This window comes from Calypte anna, chromosome Z, assembly GCF_003957555.1.
Source record: "Calypte anna isolate BGI_N300 chromosome Z, bCalAnn1_v1.p, whole genome shotgun sequence".
Taxonomy (NCBI): Eukaryota; Metazoa; Chordata; class Aves; order Apodiformes; family Trochilidae; genus Calypte; species Calypte anna.
This window is the reverse complement of record NC_044274.1, coordinates 8,835,955-8,851,486: the sequence shown is the minus strand read 5'-3', so window position 1 is coordinate 8,851,486 and position 15,532 is coordinate 8,835,955. Positions and strand designations below refer to the sequence as shown.

The 15,532-nt window shown below is 41.4% G+C and overlaps 1 protein-coding gene across 50 annotated transcripts in view; it reads right to left on the bottom strand.

Moving 5' to 3' along the window:
- CELF4 (CUGBP Elav-like family member 4) overlaps positions 1 to 15,532 on the bottom strand; it is a 618,876-nt gene that overhangs the window by 142,882 nt on the left and 460,462 nt on the right. For 22 of the 50 annotated variants that reach the window (XM_030467206.1, XM_030467167.1, XM_030467190.1 and 19 more), the window contains exon 5: positions 1,366 to 1,378. The exons of the other annotated variants lie outside the window; for them this stretch is intronic. In XM_030467206.1, the coding sequence (XP_030323066.1) occupies positions 1,366 to 1,378 (13 nt within the window). The remainder of the gene's footprint in view (positions 1 to 1,365; positions 1,379 to 15,532) is intronic. 50 annotated transcript variants of the gene reach the window in all.

Here is a 15,532-nt window from a genome sequence, read left to right as displayed (position 1 = left end):
TGAGATTGTCTTGCTTGTGCAGAAGCTATGGACCTAGATCATTTAGACAGACAGATAGACAGACAGATGAGGAGCAGTGAGATTTGGTCCCTGTCATTCAGTAATCCAGTTTAGATTGATTTTCTCCTATTTAATTTTGTGTGCTTTATTAGAAAGGTGTATATAACCTCATTATCTAAGCATGGGAAGTGGGAAATTGGACTAATCTGTAATAGAGATAGTTATTCCATTCAACACATGTGTAACTGCTACTGCATACATAACTTCCCTTACCTATCCTGCCTATGCATGCATTTTTCAGTTTTCAATGTTACTGGGAAAGGAAACATTCAAAGATTAATGTTTTTCTAATTTTTTTCTTTTTTTTAAAGTGGCCAGTGCAAACCAAGACACCCACAGTTCTGATGCAATCTCGTCCTCTTGAAAAAGTTCATTGACCACCTCTGAAACACTGGTGTGAAAGTATTAGATCCCACACAGGATACTTTAAAACTGTGCTCAGTGTTGAAAATTCACCTGCCCTATTTTACTTCTGCCTTGCCCTGCATGTGGAAAAGCCACCACTCTGCCACCTGATGTGTAGAAAATAACTGGTTTCCACTGTAGTTTAAAACCACACATGCTCATGTGTGTACTGGTGCTTTTGAGGACAAGTAGCAGGGCTGGGAAAAAAGGGGGAAGGTATATGACATGGCCCTTTGTAAGCTAACAGGTCATGCAGCAGTTTTAGAGTGGTGGAGCTGGGGATGTTGGCCCTCATCCTGCCTCCTAAGGAGAAAAACATATTCCCACCTTCCACCTCATCCATCCTTAAGGAAGGAAATGATCAAGGCAATCTGCTGCACACCCACTGTCCCAAGGACTCAGGGGCTGAGTTAATCCCATCACACTAACAGAACATAACAATGTGTTGAGAGTACTTACCACATTCCTTGAAATTGAAGAAAGTTGCTGTGGTTATTAGTAGCTCTTAATGATATTTGCATAGATTAACAGACTTTAATGTAATCATGAATGCTACAATCCTGGGGAAAATAATGAAGAAATCCATTATGAGGTAATAAAGTAACTAAGTCAATACAGTAATAATTTGATCCCATATTAGTAAGAATTTCATCTCCTGCTGCCAGGCAATTTTAATGCACATACCATTTCTGGACAGTTTTATAAATATCACCTTTGTTTGAGGTAATTAATTAGCAAAATCAAAAAATATATTGCTGGTATTTTATACAATAAATTAGTCATTAGGTTTAAACTGTCAGGCTGTAATAAAACTTATTAAGATAAATGTGCTAGGATTCTTAACACTTCAGAGAAGCTGTTCTCTGTCTTAGGGCTCTTCTGGTGCAAAACTATTATCACTGCTGGGTGGTTTCTATCTATGTTAAAACCCAATTATGAAAATCATGTTTATAACCCTGACTTGCTTAGTAAGAGGAGCCAAATGCATTAGCCCATACCAGCCCAGTGGATGAGGCTAAGGTGAGGGTGAGCTGCTGAGGGCCCTATTATCTTTCCATCATCAATCAGAGCCCAGAGCCTCCTGCAAGACTGAACTGAAGTAACTTCTCTTCAGAGGAACTTGGGTCCAGGTCATGCTGCAGATATAGGGGAGTGTTTTGCATTCAGAGTCAGGGGAGGGGGAGAACATTAAGCATTAGGGGGTGGTTACAAATTCTATTTTTATACTTCTGCTCTTATTTTGTGATTACTGCTTCATTTTGTGCCCTCCAGAAGTGACTGGAAATCACAGTGGACCTCAGTAACACCTGTGACAAAGTGGCCACTGGGGCCAATAGCTACTACATTTTACAGTGACCACAGTTTCCAGGCCTCTGAAGTAGTATGTCCATGTGGCTGGGGCTCTGAGAAAGGCTTTGCTGTGTGTTTGGGGACCTGTCTCAGCCAGATGGCACAGGGCTGGCTGAGGCTGTCAGAAATGGATGGGGACCAGTTTCTTGCAAGGAGTGCAAATCTTGCCATCTAATGAGCTGGTCTTGGCTCCCTGGAAGACTGTGCTTTGTGGCCAAAGCAAGGATTGCCATTCCAGGCTTTGTGACACTGCTATCCAGGAACAGGGGGTATTAAATCATTAGATCGCGTTATCAAAGGTCACGGTTTGGGTCTTGCTTAGATGTCCCCTGAGCCAGTTTGCTGTCATCATACCAAGGCATTACAATTTCCCTCTCTGGCCAAAGTCAGCCCTTTCCTCACAGTTCCCAGTCTAGCTGAGGTTTCCAGATTCATGTCACTTTGCATTTGGAATGGTGGTAAATGACACAAATTGATGATCCATCAAACTCTAGTCTTCTGCATGGGCCAATTCTCTGTGAAAAATAGGAATGTCTCCAAAATCTCATTCTCATTTATAAAAAAATCAACAGAGTTCAACATTTATCTGGGAGCAGGCCATGAGTGCTGCTGGAACTCACTATTAAGCCAAGAGTGTAGCTAAGTATACAGTCAAAAGACAAAGAAAGTGGCAAAACCCATTTCTTCCCCATTCAGAAAACCACCTCTGGTATAGTATCATTAGAACAGCACAATACATTATAGAGCTAAGAAACTCACTGTGCTGTAGAAATTCTCCCTTTCCTAATACACCACAGGCATTGCTCTTAAAATAAAATGATAGAATCAATACTTTGTCATATTTGTTTAGCTTCTCTGGGGAGACCAAAAGCTTTTCCCCACCAAGTAGCAATGCCTTTGCATTATGGGTACTTTCTCACTGATGTGCAAAGTTTGGTTTAGGAATCCCACAAGCTCTGGAGTGCTGGAGGCTGTTAGAGCAACTAGGGCAAAAATTATTGTAGAAGCACTTTGTTCTGATAGTTTTTGCTAGGCATGTTCTACTGGCCAATGTCAGGGAAGGCTATTGGACTACATGGACCTTTGATATGACACAGCATAGCAGATTGTATACTCACACCACATCCTGGTTTCAACTGGCATGGTCCATGACATCAGTTGGTAAGCTCAGTGCCTTTCTCTTCAGTGAAGACCTTATTAGATTTGAATTTTCAGTCCTGCTACTGGGCATGTTAACTGGAAAGCTGTTTAAAAGTGTTGTGTCATACAGGCAATGCCTCAGAGATTATTCTGTTTACTCTTTTTGAGGATGAATGTCAATCGCACTGTACTCCCACTCCTGCAGCCTCTGATTTGATGCTTTTGAATATACATTTATTCTGACTTCTCGGGGTGGAAGACATAATTTTTCAGGACCATATTTTTGTATGTTGGTTTCTGCAAAGTGATCTGAGACTCTTAATTGTTCATTAGAGCTATTCATTTGGCTGAACTCTCTTGTGTCTGCAACATGGTGGACACATGTGACACAAGATGTTCTCAGTTTTTGTGACCCGTGAGTGTTCTGGCATCTCCAAAATAATGTTTTAGTGATGTTTATTGTGTGGGTTGTTTGTTGGCTATTACATTTGCCTTCCCTGCCTGTTGTCTGAATTGAGATAATGAAAAAAGACCATTTTTTAATTATCACATTAAACCACTGCCCTATTAGGGAGAATTGTGTCTTACTGATAGCTCTGTGCCTATCACTAAGGCCTCTTGCCTACACAGGATGAAATGACAAAGCATGTAAGGACTGCTGGAGTAGTCCTGAGGGGTCAACTTGGCCAAGTCAGAACAACTCCCATGCAGCTGACCATCATGAGTCCAGCTAGTTCATACAAGTGTGAGCCTTGCTTCTCAGACCTGTTTTGCACCAGGGATCCTCAGCTCCTTTGTCACGCTCAGCACTGTGAAACCTGATGACCTCAAGGGCAAGGGTAGGGAAGAACAGGCCCAGGAATAATCCCTCCAGCATTTCCTGCTGAAAAGTGGTGTTAGCAACCAGCCTCTCACAACTTCCATCCCTGCAGTCGTTCCCCTTGTCGATACGATGACCTTTCAGAGGCGGAAGCTCCTTTTTATTACTCTGTGCACTGGGGTAAACCAGGCCATGCTGTGTTATCTACCCAATTTATCAACACTATTTACAGCAGGTCCATTCCACTGTCTGGCTTAACTCAGTGCCCAGAGACCCAGCATTGAGAAAGAAGGCGGCTGCTGAAGAGAAAGAAATGTCAATTCCAGCCTAGTCCCCTAAAGTGAAATAAAAGAAACAAAGTAAATAAGGAAGGAGAAGTAAATACTGTATCTCCAGGGTGATTGCGTCTATCTAGTCCAATACAGGCAAGCATGAAACCAATGGAAACACAGTCTTATCCTCTTAGTTATCACCACACACAGAAAGTCATCTCTTGGTGGCCTGGAAAGAAAGCAGCATGCCACATCCATCTTTAATGAATATGACATATCTCTCACTCACTTGTATTACAGCAGCTCCAAACTGCTGAAAAATAAGATAGGAAAGTCTGTTCTCCCTGTTTGCCCTGAATCACAAGGGTGGATTAAAATGTCCTGCTTTATTTTTTGAAAGATTACTTTGGTAAGTTTTGTTTTCCTTCTTTCTTCTGTGCTTAAGAGCTCAGGTTCTCCACAACTTCCAGTTGTGTGTTCCCCACAACTCTGTGATCATGATGCGATCTTTTACTCTTTTTAAATGAAAGAAAACCAGGCTGTTACATGCTTGTGAAGGCTGTGAGTAACTGGAAAACACCAAGTATCATGAGACTCACTGTAAAATCACATCAGTTGCTCTCTCCATCACACTCAGATAATTTGAACTTAGAGCATTCTTTTCTGGAAGGTTTAAAATCACTGGTGTGGCAAAACAGACAGTACCCTTTCCTCTGTGGTAGTGCTGCCTGGTCTGTAGGATGCTTCAAGACATGGGATAAATGGGATTGCTGCTCTGATACTTCACAACATGCCTCTTCAGTTCTGTCCCAACATCATGTACTCCTGCCATATGATTTCTATTCTGTTTTCCCTCTAAGAAGGAACATGCCATGGCCATCCATATATTCTTTAAATGAGTTATTATATTAGTTATATATTTATTTGCCTTACTCATCTACACCCTGGACTGATAACAGTCCATGATAGCTATACTAACTCAGGACTAGCCAGGTACCCATCAACATGTTGGATTTTGTCTTTTATTTTTTAGACCACATGTATCATCCATGGGGACAGTGATGAACAAAAGAATTTATTTGTTTTCCTGCATCCGAAATATGTCTCCCATGAATGACACAGCTTTTATGTTTCACAGTGTCTGAAAACAGCCAGAAATCTGATTCAACCATGTCCTTGCAGATTTACAAATCTGTCAGAGCAAAATCAGGACACCTGGTGGAGTCTGTTTTCTTAAATTATGTTTGAAATGTGAAATTAAGAGAAGAGCAAGAGTAAAACATGAAAGGAAAGATCTGTTTATAAAGAAGAATTCAGAGAGGTTTCACTGAAATTAAGATTAGTTAATTAATGTTCAGTTTTCTTGTTGCAATTACAGTTCATTGCTGTCTCTCTCTGATGGCTGCCTAGGAATAAGCCTTTGACAGACCTCCTTCTAACACTGATTCTTGTGAATTGTTCTTTTGGAGATGGGAACCATATCTATCTCTGTAGGCACCTAAACCAGAAATCTGTCATGGCTGAGGCCATGAAGAGGCACATAGCTTCAGGTCACAGCTTTACTTCTAGCTGTGGACTTTGGTTATGAAGCTGATATAGTAGGTGAGAAGAAAGGAGGAGAGAGTAGAGTAGGAACATGTTCCTGTTCATGGAATTTCAGCAGAAAAGAGGCAACCCAGGTCAGCATGGTATTTCATTAGTGGAAATTCCCTTGACTTTCCACTAGGATTGCTCACAGTATGGCTGTTGACCACCTCAGGTCCCCATAGAAAGAGCAACAAGTCCTGCATGCATCCAAAAGGCAAACCAGAAAGCATTTAACAGGATTATCTTGTACCAATTCCAAACCAACCATCCATCTTGTAATTCCCCTTGTAACTCCCTCCTTATTTACCCTGGTAAGCAGAATGCAGACCATAACTGGTCTTCTGGGGTCACCATCACTCGGGTTTTGGTAACTACCTCCTAAAAATCTCATGGTCATTTGGGCACTGCCAGTGTTGTGAGATGCCTTTAGCCCTCCTATCTGATTTGCAGTGAAGTGTAACACCACTAGCACTGAAGTTTCTGCAGTGTCTGTTAAAGATAAGAGGGGGGAAAAAAAACTTGAATAATTTATGTAGTTAGTTTAATTTAAATAATTTATATGCTAAGCATTGCAAACAGAGCTAGAGTTGATAATGAGTCTGAGAAGCACATTTTGAACTCAGTTGCATATTCTACTGCATTGTAATTCTTGCAGTATACAGGATTTCCTAGCAGTATAAAAGCCAGAGAGTGTAAATAAGGTAACTGCTTGAAGAAGAGTCTGTACAGACTCCTTCTTTACCAATTACCACCAGATCATCTTACGTTCTCTACAGCTTGTTCAGTTTGAACCTTCTGAAATTATCAAGAGATGCATGTGTTTCCCCAAACTACAGAAAAGCCTGGTTCCATTGTTTGACAAATAACAGTTTGTAACTAGTGTAATCTGTAATCAGGAATCAATTAAAGAGATATCAACAGGAAAGGAAAGATAAGGGAAAACCAGAGGAAAATCAATGAACAACATAAGGGAATTGATCATTCAAAGGGTCTTTCTTAAGGCACTGGTTCCTCTCAGAGACTCTGTAGCATGTCCCATAGGCTTTGTCTTTTCCTCTTTAGCTGTTTTGTTTTTGGGTTTTTTTGCCATTTTACATAAGAAGCCTTTCTCTTTAGCAGTGGGGAAAAATGGAAAAAAACCCACAAAATCCAAGACCCCTCCCTTCACATTCATTGAGCGGCCACTGTCTTTACACTTTTTGCACTTATAATGCAAGTGAAATACATCTGAGAAGTTGCTTAGAGCTAAAGAAAACTGATGCTAGGCTTTGAGAATTCTATCATGAATTCACAGTGAATATCTCCAGGAACACTTTAGAGGATAGAGAGATTGTTAGCAGATTCCTCATGAAAAAAAATTTCCCATAAATCCTTACACAGTTTGAGAACCATTTTTGTCATAGTAAGACAGTCATTTGCTACTGGCTTCTTTTATCAAGATTCCTTTTTTCTTTTTTTTTTTTTTTTTCCTGTCTGAATTTCTAAATTCCTTAAAACCATAGTGGTTCTAAAGAAACCAGTAGAACAGCAGTAATTGATCCCTATTACAAACTCCAGCAACTTCTTTGAGTGTCAGGTTAAAATCACAGCTTTCAGTTAAAAATAAATACCTTTCCAGATTTTAATTGCTGTGAACAACAAAAGCCTGTAAACATGAACTAAGTAATGAATCCTGAGGACTTGGAATCCACAGGAGAAGGGAAAAAACCCACAGTTTTTACTACTGAGATTGAAAAAATAGAAAAGATTTTTAAGACTATTAGTGTTATGATTTTTGGAGGGTCTTATTTATCCATTTTGAAAATCTGCAGGTTGGTACAGCTGTGAAATGGCAAAAGGATTTGAAGCTTTTCTTGTAAAATGACAAGATTTGTGTCACTTGTCACTTGTATGATAGTTAGAGAATTCACATGTCCAGTGGAAAAAAAATATCTATGGTGGCACAATGAAGTTGTTTCAGGGGCTTTCTAGGATTCCAGAGGGTTCAGTGATAAAAATGTAATGTGAGGAAATCTAGAAGTTACCCTCTTCCCTAGAATGCCAAGGAAGACAAAGGGACTCCAGGCTCTCTGTGCCGCACATGTGGAGTTGGGAAAGGTCACACAAATAGAGAAAACACATTTATCCTTCACCTCAAGTGAAGGATCACATTGCATTCCTAAAAGTAGGAGAAGTTTGGGAAGTGGGGGTCATAATCTCTGGGACCACGTTTTGCTAACAGCCAAGAAGTGAATCTTCGTGTATCTCAGAAGATAGAATCATAGAATGGAACCAGGCTTGATTTGATTGGAAAAGACCCTTAATGTCATCAAGGCCAACAGCTGACCCAGCACTGCCAAGTCCACCACTAAACCATATCCTTCAGCGCCACATCTACAAGGTTTTGGAATACCTGCAGGAATGCTGACGCCACTACTGCCCTGGCCAGACTGTTCCAGTGCCTGACAACCCTTACACAGAAGAGATTTTTCTTAATATCCAGTCTAAACCTTTTTTGGCACAACTTGAGGTAGTTTCCTCTTGTACTACTTCTTGTTACTTGGCTTAAGAAAAGCAAAACTAAGCACAGATGCAATCCTGCAGTCCACACCTAATCTTTCTCACTGAGCACTCTATGCTTTGATTAAAAAATCACCTACTTCACTGTCAAAAGCAATCCTTTCACTGCATTCTGCCACTGAGCTTTGATCCCACATATAGCAGTAATATGATGGCAGAAACTTTGTTTTGGTACAGCCAGCATTTTTTATTTTCTAAGCAAAGTGTGGGATATGAGACAAGGAAACCTAAACTTTGCTAATTACAAACAAAACCAGCAAACTGTAGCAGGCTTCCATCTCCTTAGTTCTAATACTTCTATCTTACTCTTCAAAAATTGCTCCAACCTCTCTTGGTGCTGAAGTAGATGATATCCAGAGATGACTTCCAACACAAAGTATTTAGTGTTAAGCAGAACACATTTGATCTGTCTTTAAAAACTGAGATAGAAGAGGGGGGACAATCAGAGTCTGTCCAGGCAAGGTACATTTCATAGTATTTGGGCATGTAAAGGTGTCTAAAAGTATAACTATCTGCTTAAGGGGTTTTTTGTTTGTTGGTTTTGTTTTGTTTGGTTTTGTTTGTTTGTTTTGTTTTGTTTTGTTTTTTCTCCAGTTTGTCAAGAAGCATTTTCAAAACAGACACTCTGGATTTACAGTAATGTTCAGATTTAATATTAGCCAAGGATGAGATAAAGCCTGGTGAAGAGTAGACTTATCTACATTAGCATTAAGTATTTTAAGTTTTTTGGTCGATTTCTCTGTGGGCAAAATATTTTGGGTATTAGGGCACAGCAGATTTGCTGTATAGAGCTGTAGAATGTTGGTCCTTGTCTTTTGCCTAGACAGTTCTTGCAGCCTTGGAAGATGGTGACCTCCCCATTTTACCCCCACAATTCATAGGTTCAGTTATGCAAAGCTAGACAGAGATTGCAGGAGAATTATTTCCTGGCCCCATGCACTGTCAGCTGAGAGATTCCTGTATCTTTAGCTGGTAATGCTTTGATACCAACAGGAAGTTATTGCCACTGCTGATAAATAAAAGCATCTAAAATCCATTACAGCAAGATACGTGATGGGTTTTCTTTCCATCAAGACCCCTTTGTCTTGTTCAAAACACAGGCAGGAATGAGCCTTTCTCTCAGTGGTGGGTGGTAACAGAGCTTATTTTATCTCCTTGCATCTGACAGCCCTTTTCCTTTGCTCTTTAGGGAAGGAAAGGTTAAATGTCACCTCTGCCTTTTTTTTTCTCTCCCTCTTGCTCTCTGAGAAGGAAAGGCCTGAAATTCGTATCAATGACACTGAGTACAGGGTCTGCTGTGCTACTGCACTTTTAAAGTAATAAAGCATCCAAGATTCTGTCTCCTTCTCTCTCTCCGTCCTCTTTCTCTGCCTCTTGCCTTCTTTTTTGCTTTTTCATTCAAAGCTAAGGTGACCAAGCATTTCCTTTGCCTGATTTACATCTAGGTCTGAGAGTCCCTGTTCTTCCCTCCCAACAGCAGGCTCAGCTTCTCTCTTTTCCTCACTGATAATGGGACTTCAGGAAAATAGAGAGGAGATAAGATGGAAGAGAAGCTGATCATACAAATCTGTCTCTCTCTTGAAAATCTACATGGCACCACACAATACACCTCTCACTTTCTTTTGCAAATACGTTTTTCCATACATTCTAAAAATGTTTTCCAACCCATCTAGCCCTTTCTTTTCTACCTTTTCCATTTTCTTAAAATACCTTTACACAGTCTATTTTCTTCTCCTTGCATTCTTTGAAGAATAAGATTGAGTTCACCAAGTTACAAGTTTAATTCTCTTTCTTCTACTATGCTTGCTTTCTTCTACTGTACTTGTCACCACTACTAACACCACCATGACCACCAACCTGTCTCCTTTTTGTGAAAATCTTGGCTGAGACAGCATGGAAAAGGCAAGAAGGGCAATAGACATTTCAATGCAACCATGGCAGGTGTGGGGCTACCTTTTCTTAACCACCTCTTCCTAATCGTTGAAATAGAAAATGAAAAACAGAGAAGAAATTAAAGACAGGCATAGAAAAATATACCTCTTTAAAGATGATAGTTTTTTTCCTAGGCAGCTGGTGTAACCCCCTTGAAACTATAGCTCTTTTGCTACATTCAGTAACCTTACAGACAAGAAATATGACTCCTTCCCCACTCCTGAATGAACATATTCAGGACCTATAATTGTGTATGAAGTAAATCTACAACCATGAAGCCACTCACTTTGTAATAAGCACTCATTACTCCCTCGCCTACACCTGCCCACCTTATTGATGAGATATAATATAAAATACTTTTTGTTTGTTATTTTTTTGCATTTGTAATTTTTTTCTTTCCTTTATTTTCATTCAAAATTATGCACAAAACACTTAATTGTACCTTTCAAGAACATGTTTTAGGTCAAATGTCCCCTTTTCTCTTCTATACCCACAGATCATTTTGTCCTTTAAATGGGGATAATTTTCTATTGTTTGAAAAAAAGATAATTGAAGGACTTCTGATGAAAGCAGAGTCTTCCCACAATTCAAATAATAATGCTGAGAGCCATTTCTTGTGAGAGCAATAATTTAGCTGTCTCACGTCCCCATCCTTCACAGGGCTGGGCTCCCCTGCCAGGCTACAAATCCCATGGTGCCCCCCATCCACAGCATTTGCCTGAGGCACTGCGACAGCTCAGGTCTGGCCGCCTGGAAATTGAATTTCAATTTGAGAAAAGTCTAAATGTTCTTCTTCAATCAAAGATGTCAGACTAAAAACTTTCGGTATGTCTGGAACTCCTTGTGCCAAGATGGTTTTGATATTCTGCCTTTTCACTCCAGTTCAGGACAAAACGAAATGTTGACAAAACTGTAATTTCTTAGGTCATCTTTCCGATTTAGGATCCTTTTGTAAAGAGCAAGGCAGGAAACTGTGTGGACATTTCTTCTTCTCTTTAGATCATTTAATAATGGCTTTAAAACCATTATTAGGTTTCAGTTTGGTATTATTAGGTATCAGTTTTCCTCTTAAAAGGAATAATAGTGTTTGTCTTAACTAGTTTAAGTAAGGTCCTGGTTAAATGGTACATTAATGCAGGTATATGGCAGCTGACAAAGGACTGCAAAAGTGCAAGGCATATGAAAAAAAAGTGCTAATCTTACATACTGCTGGTTCCAATGTCTTTGATGTTTTTGATGCTTTAACTGTGTTTCAAAAAGTTTCAGAGTGAACCTAGGGTTCAGATAGAATCCAGGATTAATGCTCAGTTGTAGAAAATCTATTTTCTATTCTTCTACATAAAACTGATGTTAAATCCTGAAGTTTGCAGCAGTGCTAACTAGCTCACTGAGGTAAATGTGAATGTGTTCTCATACCTGATATGGATAAATTAACACTGCAGTGCCTAGTGCATAGCTCCCGTATGAGAGATTTTGGTGCCAGACATAATTAATTGTCCTCTGCCAGCTGAGTCAGTATAGCTCGTCAAATAAATATCCTTAGCTTAGCCACTGCTGAACACAAAAAACCCCACAAGAAGCCCAAAAGGTAAATGGCAACTATAATCATTAGTAGCTCAATAATTTTAGAGCATGTGGTCACACTTCAGTCCAGCATGGTTTCATAAATACAAGCCTGTTGCAGATGAAAATTAAGGTTCCTGATATTAGAGCTGTGAACAAAAGAAACTACAGTATCGTGTACCTGTGAGAAGGCACCAGTAATGTTTAGTCACTTCTAAGTTAAATCTGGATTTTCTTAACTGCTAACCCTGCCCAATCAGATTGTGATCTGAGCACTAAGATACCCATCTCATCTTTTAACAGAAAGAAATAAAGATGCTGTACTTCACAACCTGCAAATGGCTGCACAGGGACAGATGGTGGATCCTTGCTAGAACATCCTATCCCTGACAAAGTCCCATTGTAGGTGTGTAGGAAAGCTCTGTAAGAGCAGGTACTGATACTGCCTGATCATGTCTTCCTTGCCTCAAAACTTAGTTGGTAAATCAGTTGACACAGTGCCTGACACAGAACACCATTGCCCTGCACCTTCTTGCAGGGGGACTGCCAAAGTGAAACTCTCACCCTTTGGCCAGTGATGGGCTTTGCAGCAGCCACTTGGCCACAGACTGTCATTTGCTGGGCTCCCACATTGCAGCAAGAGAGGAGAAGGAATTTCAAAACATGCTTGCAAGACAACAGAAATCAGCAAGGGATACTCAAGGGCAAACACAGCACTTGAAAATACTTGTAATTCAGGCTCTGTTCCTGAGGAGGTAGTGCTTGTTGGCAGTGTCCCTTTGACTGCATTGGCACTGCAGAGACAGCAGCGGCAACAGATTCTCCCTCCCTGACAGTAACCACCAAAGTGGTGGATTCAGACACACTGGACTATGGTGAATGAAAACATGTCTTTTTCAGTCCCTGTACCTAAATACCTCACTCTTTAAGAATATTTCTCATCAGTTCCATGTTTCTCAGAGCACTTTGTAACAGGAGTTTGTCTGGTCTCACAACAGACCTCACAGAGACTAACACATTTCTGCACAGAGGAATGAAAACAGGACATCAAATGTCTGTCTGTAATCCTGCATGCACCAGAGACCCAACAGCAGCAGGTGTAAATCTCCAGGACAACATGGGCTTGAATGACAGGCAGATCCCCTTTTTAACTGCTTAAGAATAACCCCATGTATAATTTAAATAATTCTGCTATGTCGTCGCTTTGTTGATCCTGACATATGACAGCTACTAACTAAACAAGTAACACAGGCAATAACACAAATAATGTCTTTTAAAATCAAACTAGAAATTGAACAGTTGAAGCAAGGCCTCGTTATATGGATGGTTACACTCAGACAGAGCAAAACAGGTGGGAGCTGCCTGAACTGTCCAAAACCTCAGCTGGCCTGTGGTCTCAATCAAAAATCTTCAGTGATTGTTTTAAATACCTAAAGTCGATGAGGTTATCATGCATTTAGAGCTATACTTCTGACTTACATGAAGAAACTAGCCCAGATTCCTAAACTGCAACAAAAAACAGGACGGTGAAAATAAATCTTACCATTTACTCCAGTGCCCTTGGAAAATGTTCAGCAAGGACAGAAGTGACCTTTGCAGAACTGCACAAAGTGAATGTCTAACCATTCTCCTTTCACACCTCACACCTCAGTTTTGTGTGGCACATATCCTCTCATGCCTGCAGACCACCACTGAAATTGCCATGGCCAGAGAAGAAGTCTTTGAGACAGTGCCATATCTCATCTTTTGTTCACTATGAGAAAGTGACAAAGCAAAGCTCAACCTGGGGTACCTCACCTCAGGGTTAACTACACACTGAACCTTTGTAAAGACCTCTCTTCTTATCCAGGATAAACACTAAAATGGAGAGCTTGGCTATGTTTGAGCATGTTAGGGCATTTTGTCTGTCTGTGGGGGTTTGGACCGTTCCTTCCTCCAATCTGTTGTCCTGCAGCCCAAGTCATGAGCTGTCTGGGTGCAGTGCCACAGGGCTCTGCTTGCAGGAACTGAGAAAAAAGCAGCTGTTGTCATGAAGGCAGGCAGGATGCTTAAGACTACCTTCACCAGGGACACCAGTCAGACAGCCACATGGCATGGTCCTCAGTGGAGATGAGGACCTGTCCATGGTGACAGAGGAAGACATTAGCCCCAAGTTGAAGTCTTGTAGTCATGGCAAGGACCAAACTTCCTTCCTCTCCCTGTCAAAGTTCAGGGTGGCTTGTGAGCAGTGCATTGCTTTCTGTGGGAAAAACAATTTTCTGGCTGCATATAAGAAAAATAATATGAAACAAGCTAACAAAAACACCAGGGAGGCAGTAGGGAAAAAAGGGGGTGAAAGGGCCCGAATAGGATAGTAAAATGCATGCTTCCTTCCCTAGACACATAAACACCCAACCCTATCTTCTGAAACAAAAATCCTGATGTTGGAAGGCATGCAGGCTCAGAGGAAAACAACTGTAATTTGTGCGAAGAAGGCATTTGCAGCAATTCATTATAATTCCTTGCTTGCTGTCACCCGTCTCTAAAGTCACTGGCAATGCAGTACTTGTGTGAAGTTATTAAGGCCAAACTCTCTTTAGATTCATGGCAAGTGCCGAATGACAAGGCGAGAGCCCAGGCAGTGATAAAGTGAAGTGACATGCCATACCCCCTTCCTCTCCCCTACCCCATCACCACCATGCCAAGGATGAAAACACTGCAGATTTTGCAAATGAAAGCCACCTCTCCTCTCCCTGCCCTGTGCTGGGCTCTGCCTGCCACATACACAATCTCCTTGAAGCATTCACCCAGAGGAGGCAACAGGAGAGAGTGGAGGAAAGCAAATGAAAATGTGCTTTTCCTCACTTTCCTTCCACAAAGATCACACAGATTTCTCTCAGGGGTCCAAGACAGGCAGCATGTATGTGAGAGACATATATGTCGACCTGACCCATCCCATAGAGAGGTCTGCTGCCTTCCTGGCGCCCGGGTGAGGGATATTAGTAAGAGACTCCCTCAGCTAATTCAGTCCTCGGACTATTACCCACTGTTGGTAGTTCAGGCTGGCAGTGACGACATTATTGGAAGAAGTACAAGAGGGATTAAAAAGGACTTCAAGGCCCTGGGTCGGTTAGTCGATGGGTCAGGAGCACAGGTAGTCTTCGCCTCAGTTCCTGCAGTAGAAGGCTTGAATGAGGAGGGAACTAGGAAAACCCATCTCATTAATAGGTGGCTAAGGGACTGGTGCCACCAGCGGAACTTCGGGTTCTTCGACCATGGGGCAAATCCCAAACTGCCTTGTGTCATTAGATCTGATGGACTTCATCTAACTAACAGGGGGAAAAGGACTCTAGGTCACAGGTTGAAGGGGCTGATAAGGAGGGCTTTAAACTAGGTTTGAAGGGGGAGAGGGTTGAAACTGAGCTCTCCAGAGAGGAACCTAAAGGTGGACTACCCGAGATAAATGACAAATCAGCAGCCCAGCTGAAGTGCATGTATACCAATGCACGCAGCATGGGCAACAAACAGGAGGAGCTGGAAGCCATCGTGCGGCAGGAAATATATGATGTAGTCGCTATCACGGAAACGTGGTGGGATGACTCCCATGACTGGAGTGCTGCCATGGGTGGATACAGGCTCTTCAGAAGGGACAGGCAGGGTAGGAGAGGTGGAGGGGTAGCCCTATATGTTAGAGAATCTCTCAACACTGTAGAAGTTGAGACCACCAATAATAGGGCAGAATGCCTGTGGGTTAGAATCAGTGGGAAGGTCATCAAGGCCGATATCGTGATGGGAGTCTGTTACAGACCGCCCAATCAGGATGATGAGGTCGACGAAATATTCTACAAGCAACTGGAGGATGTTT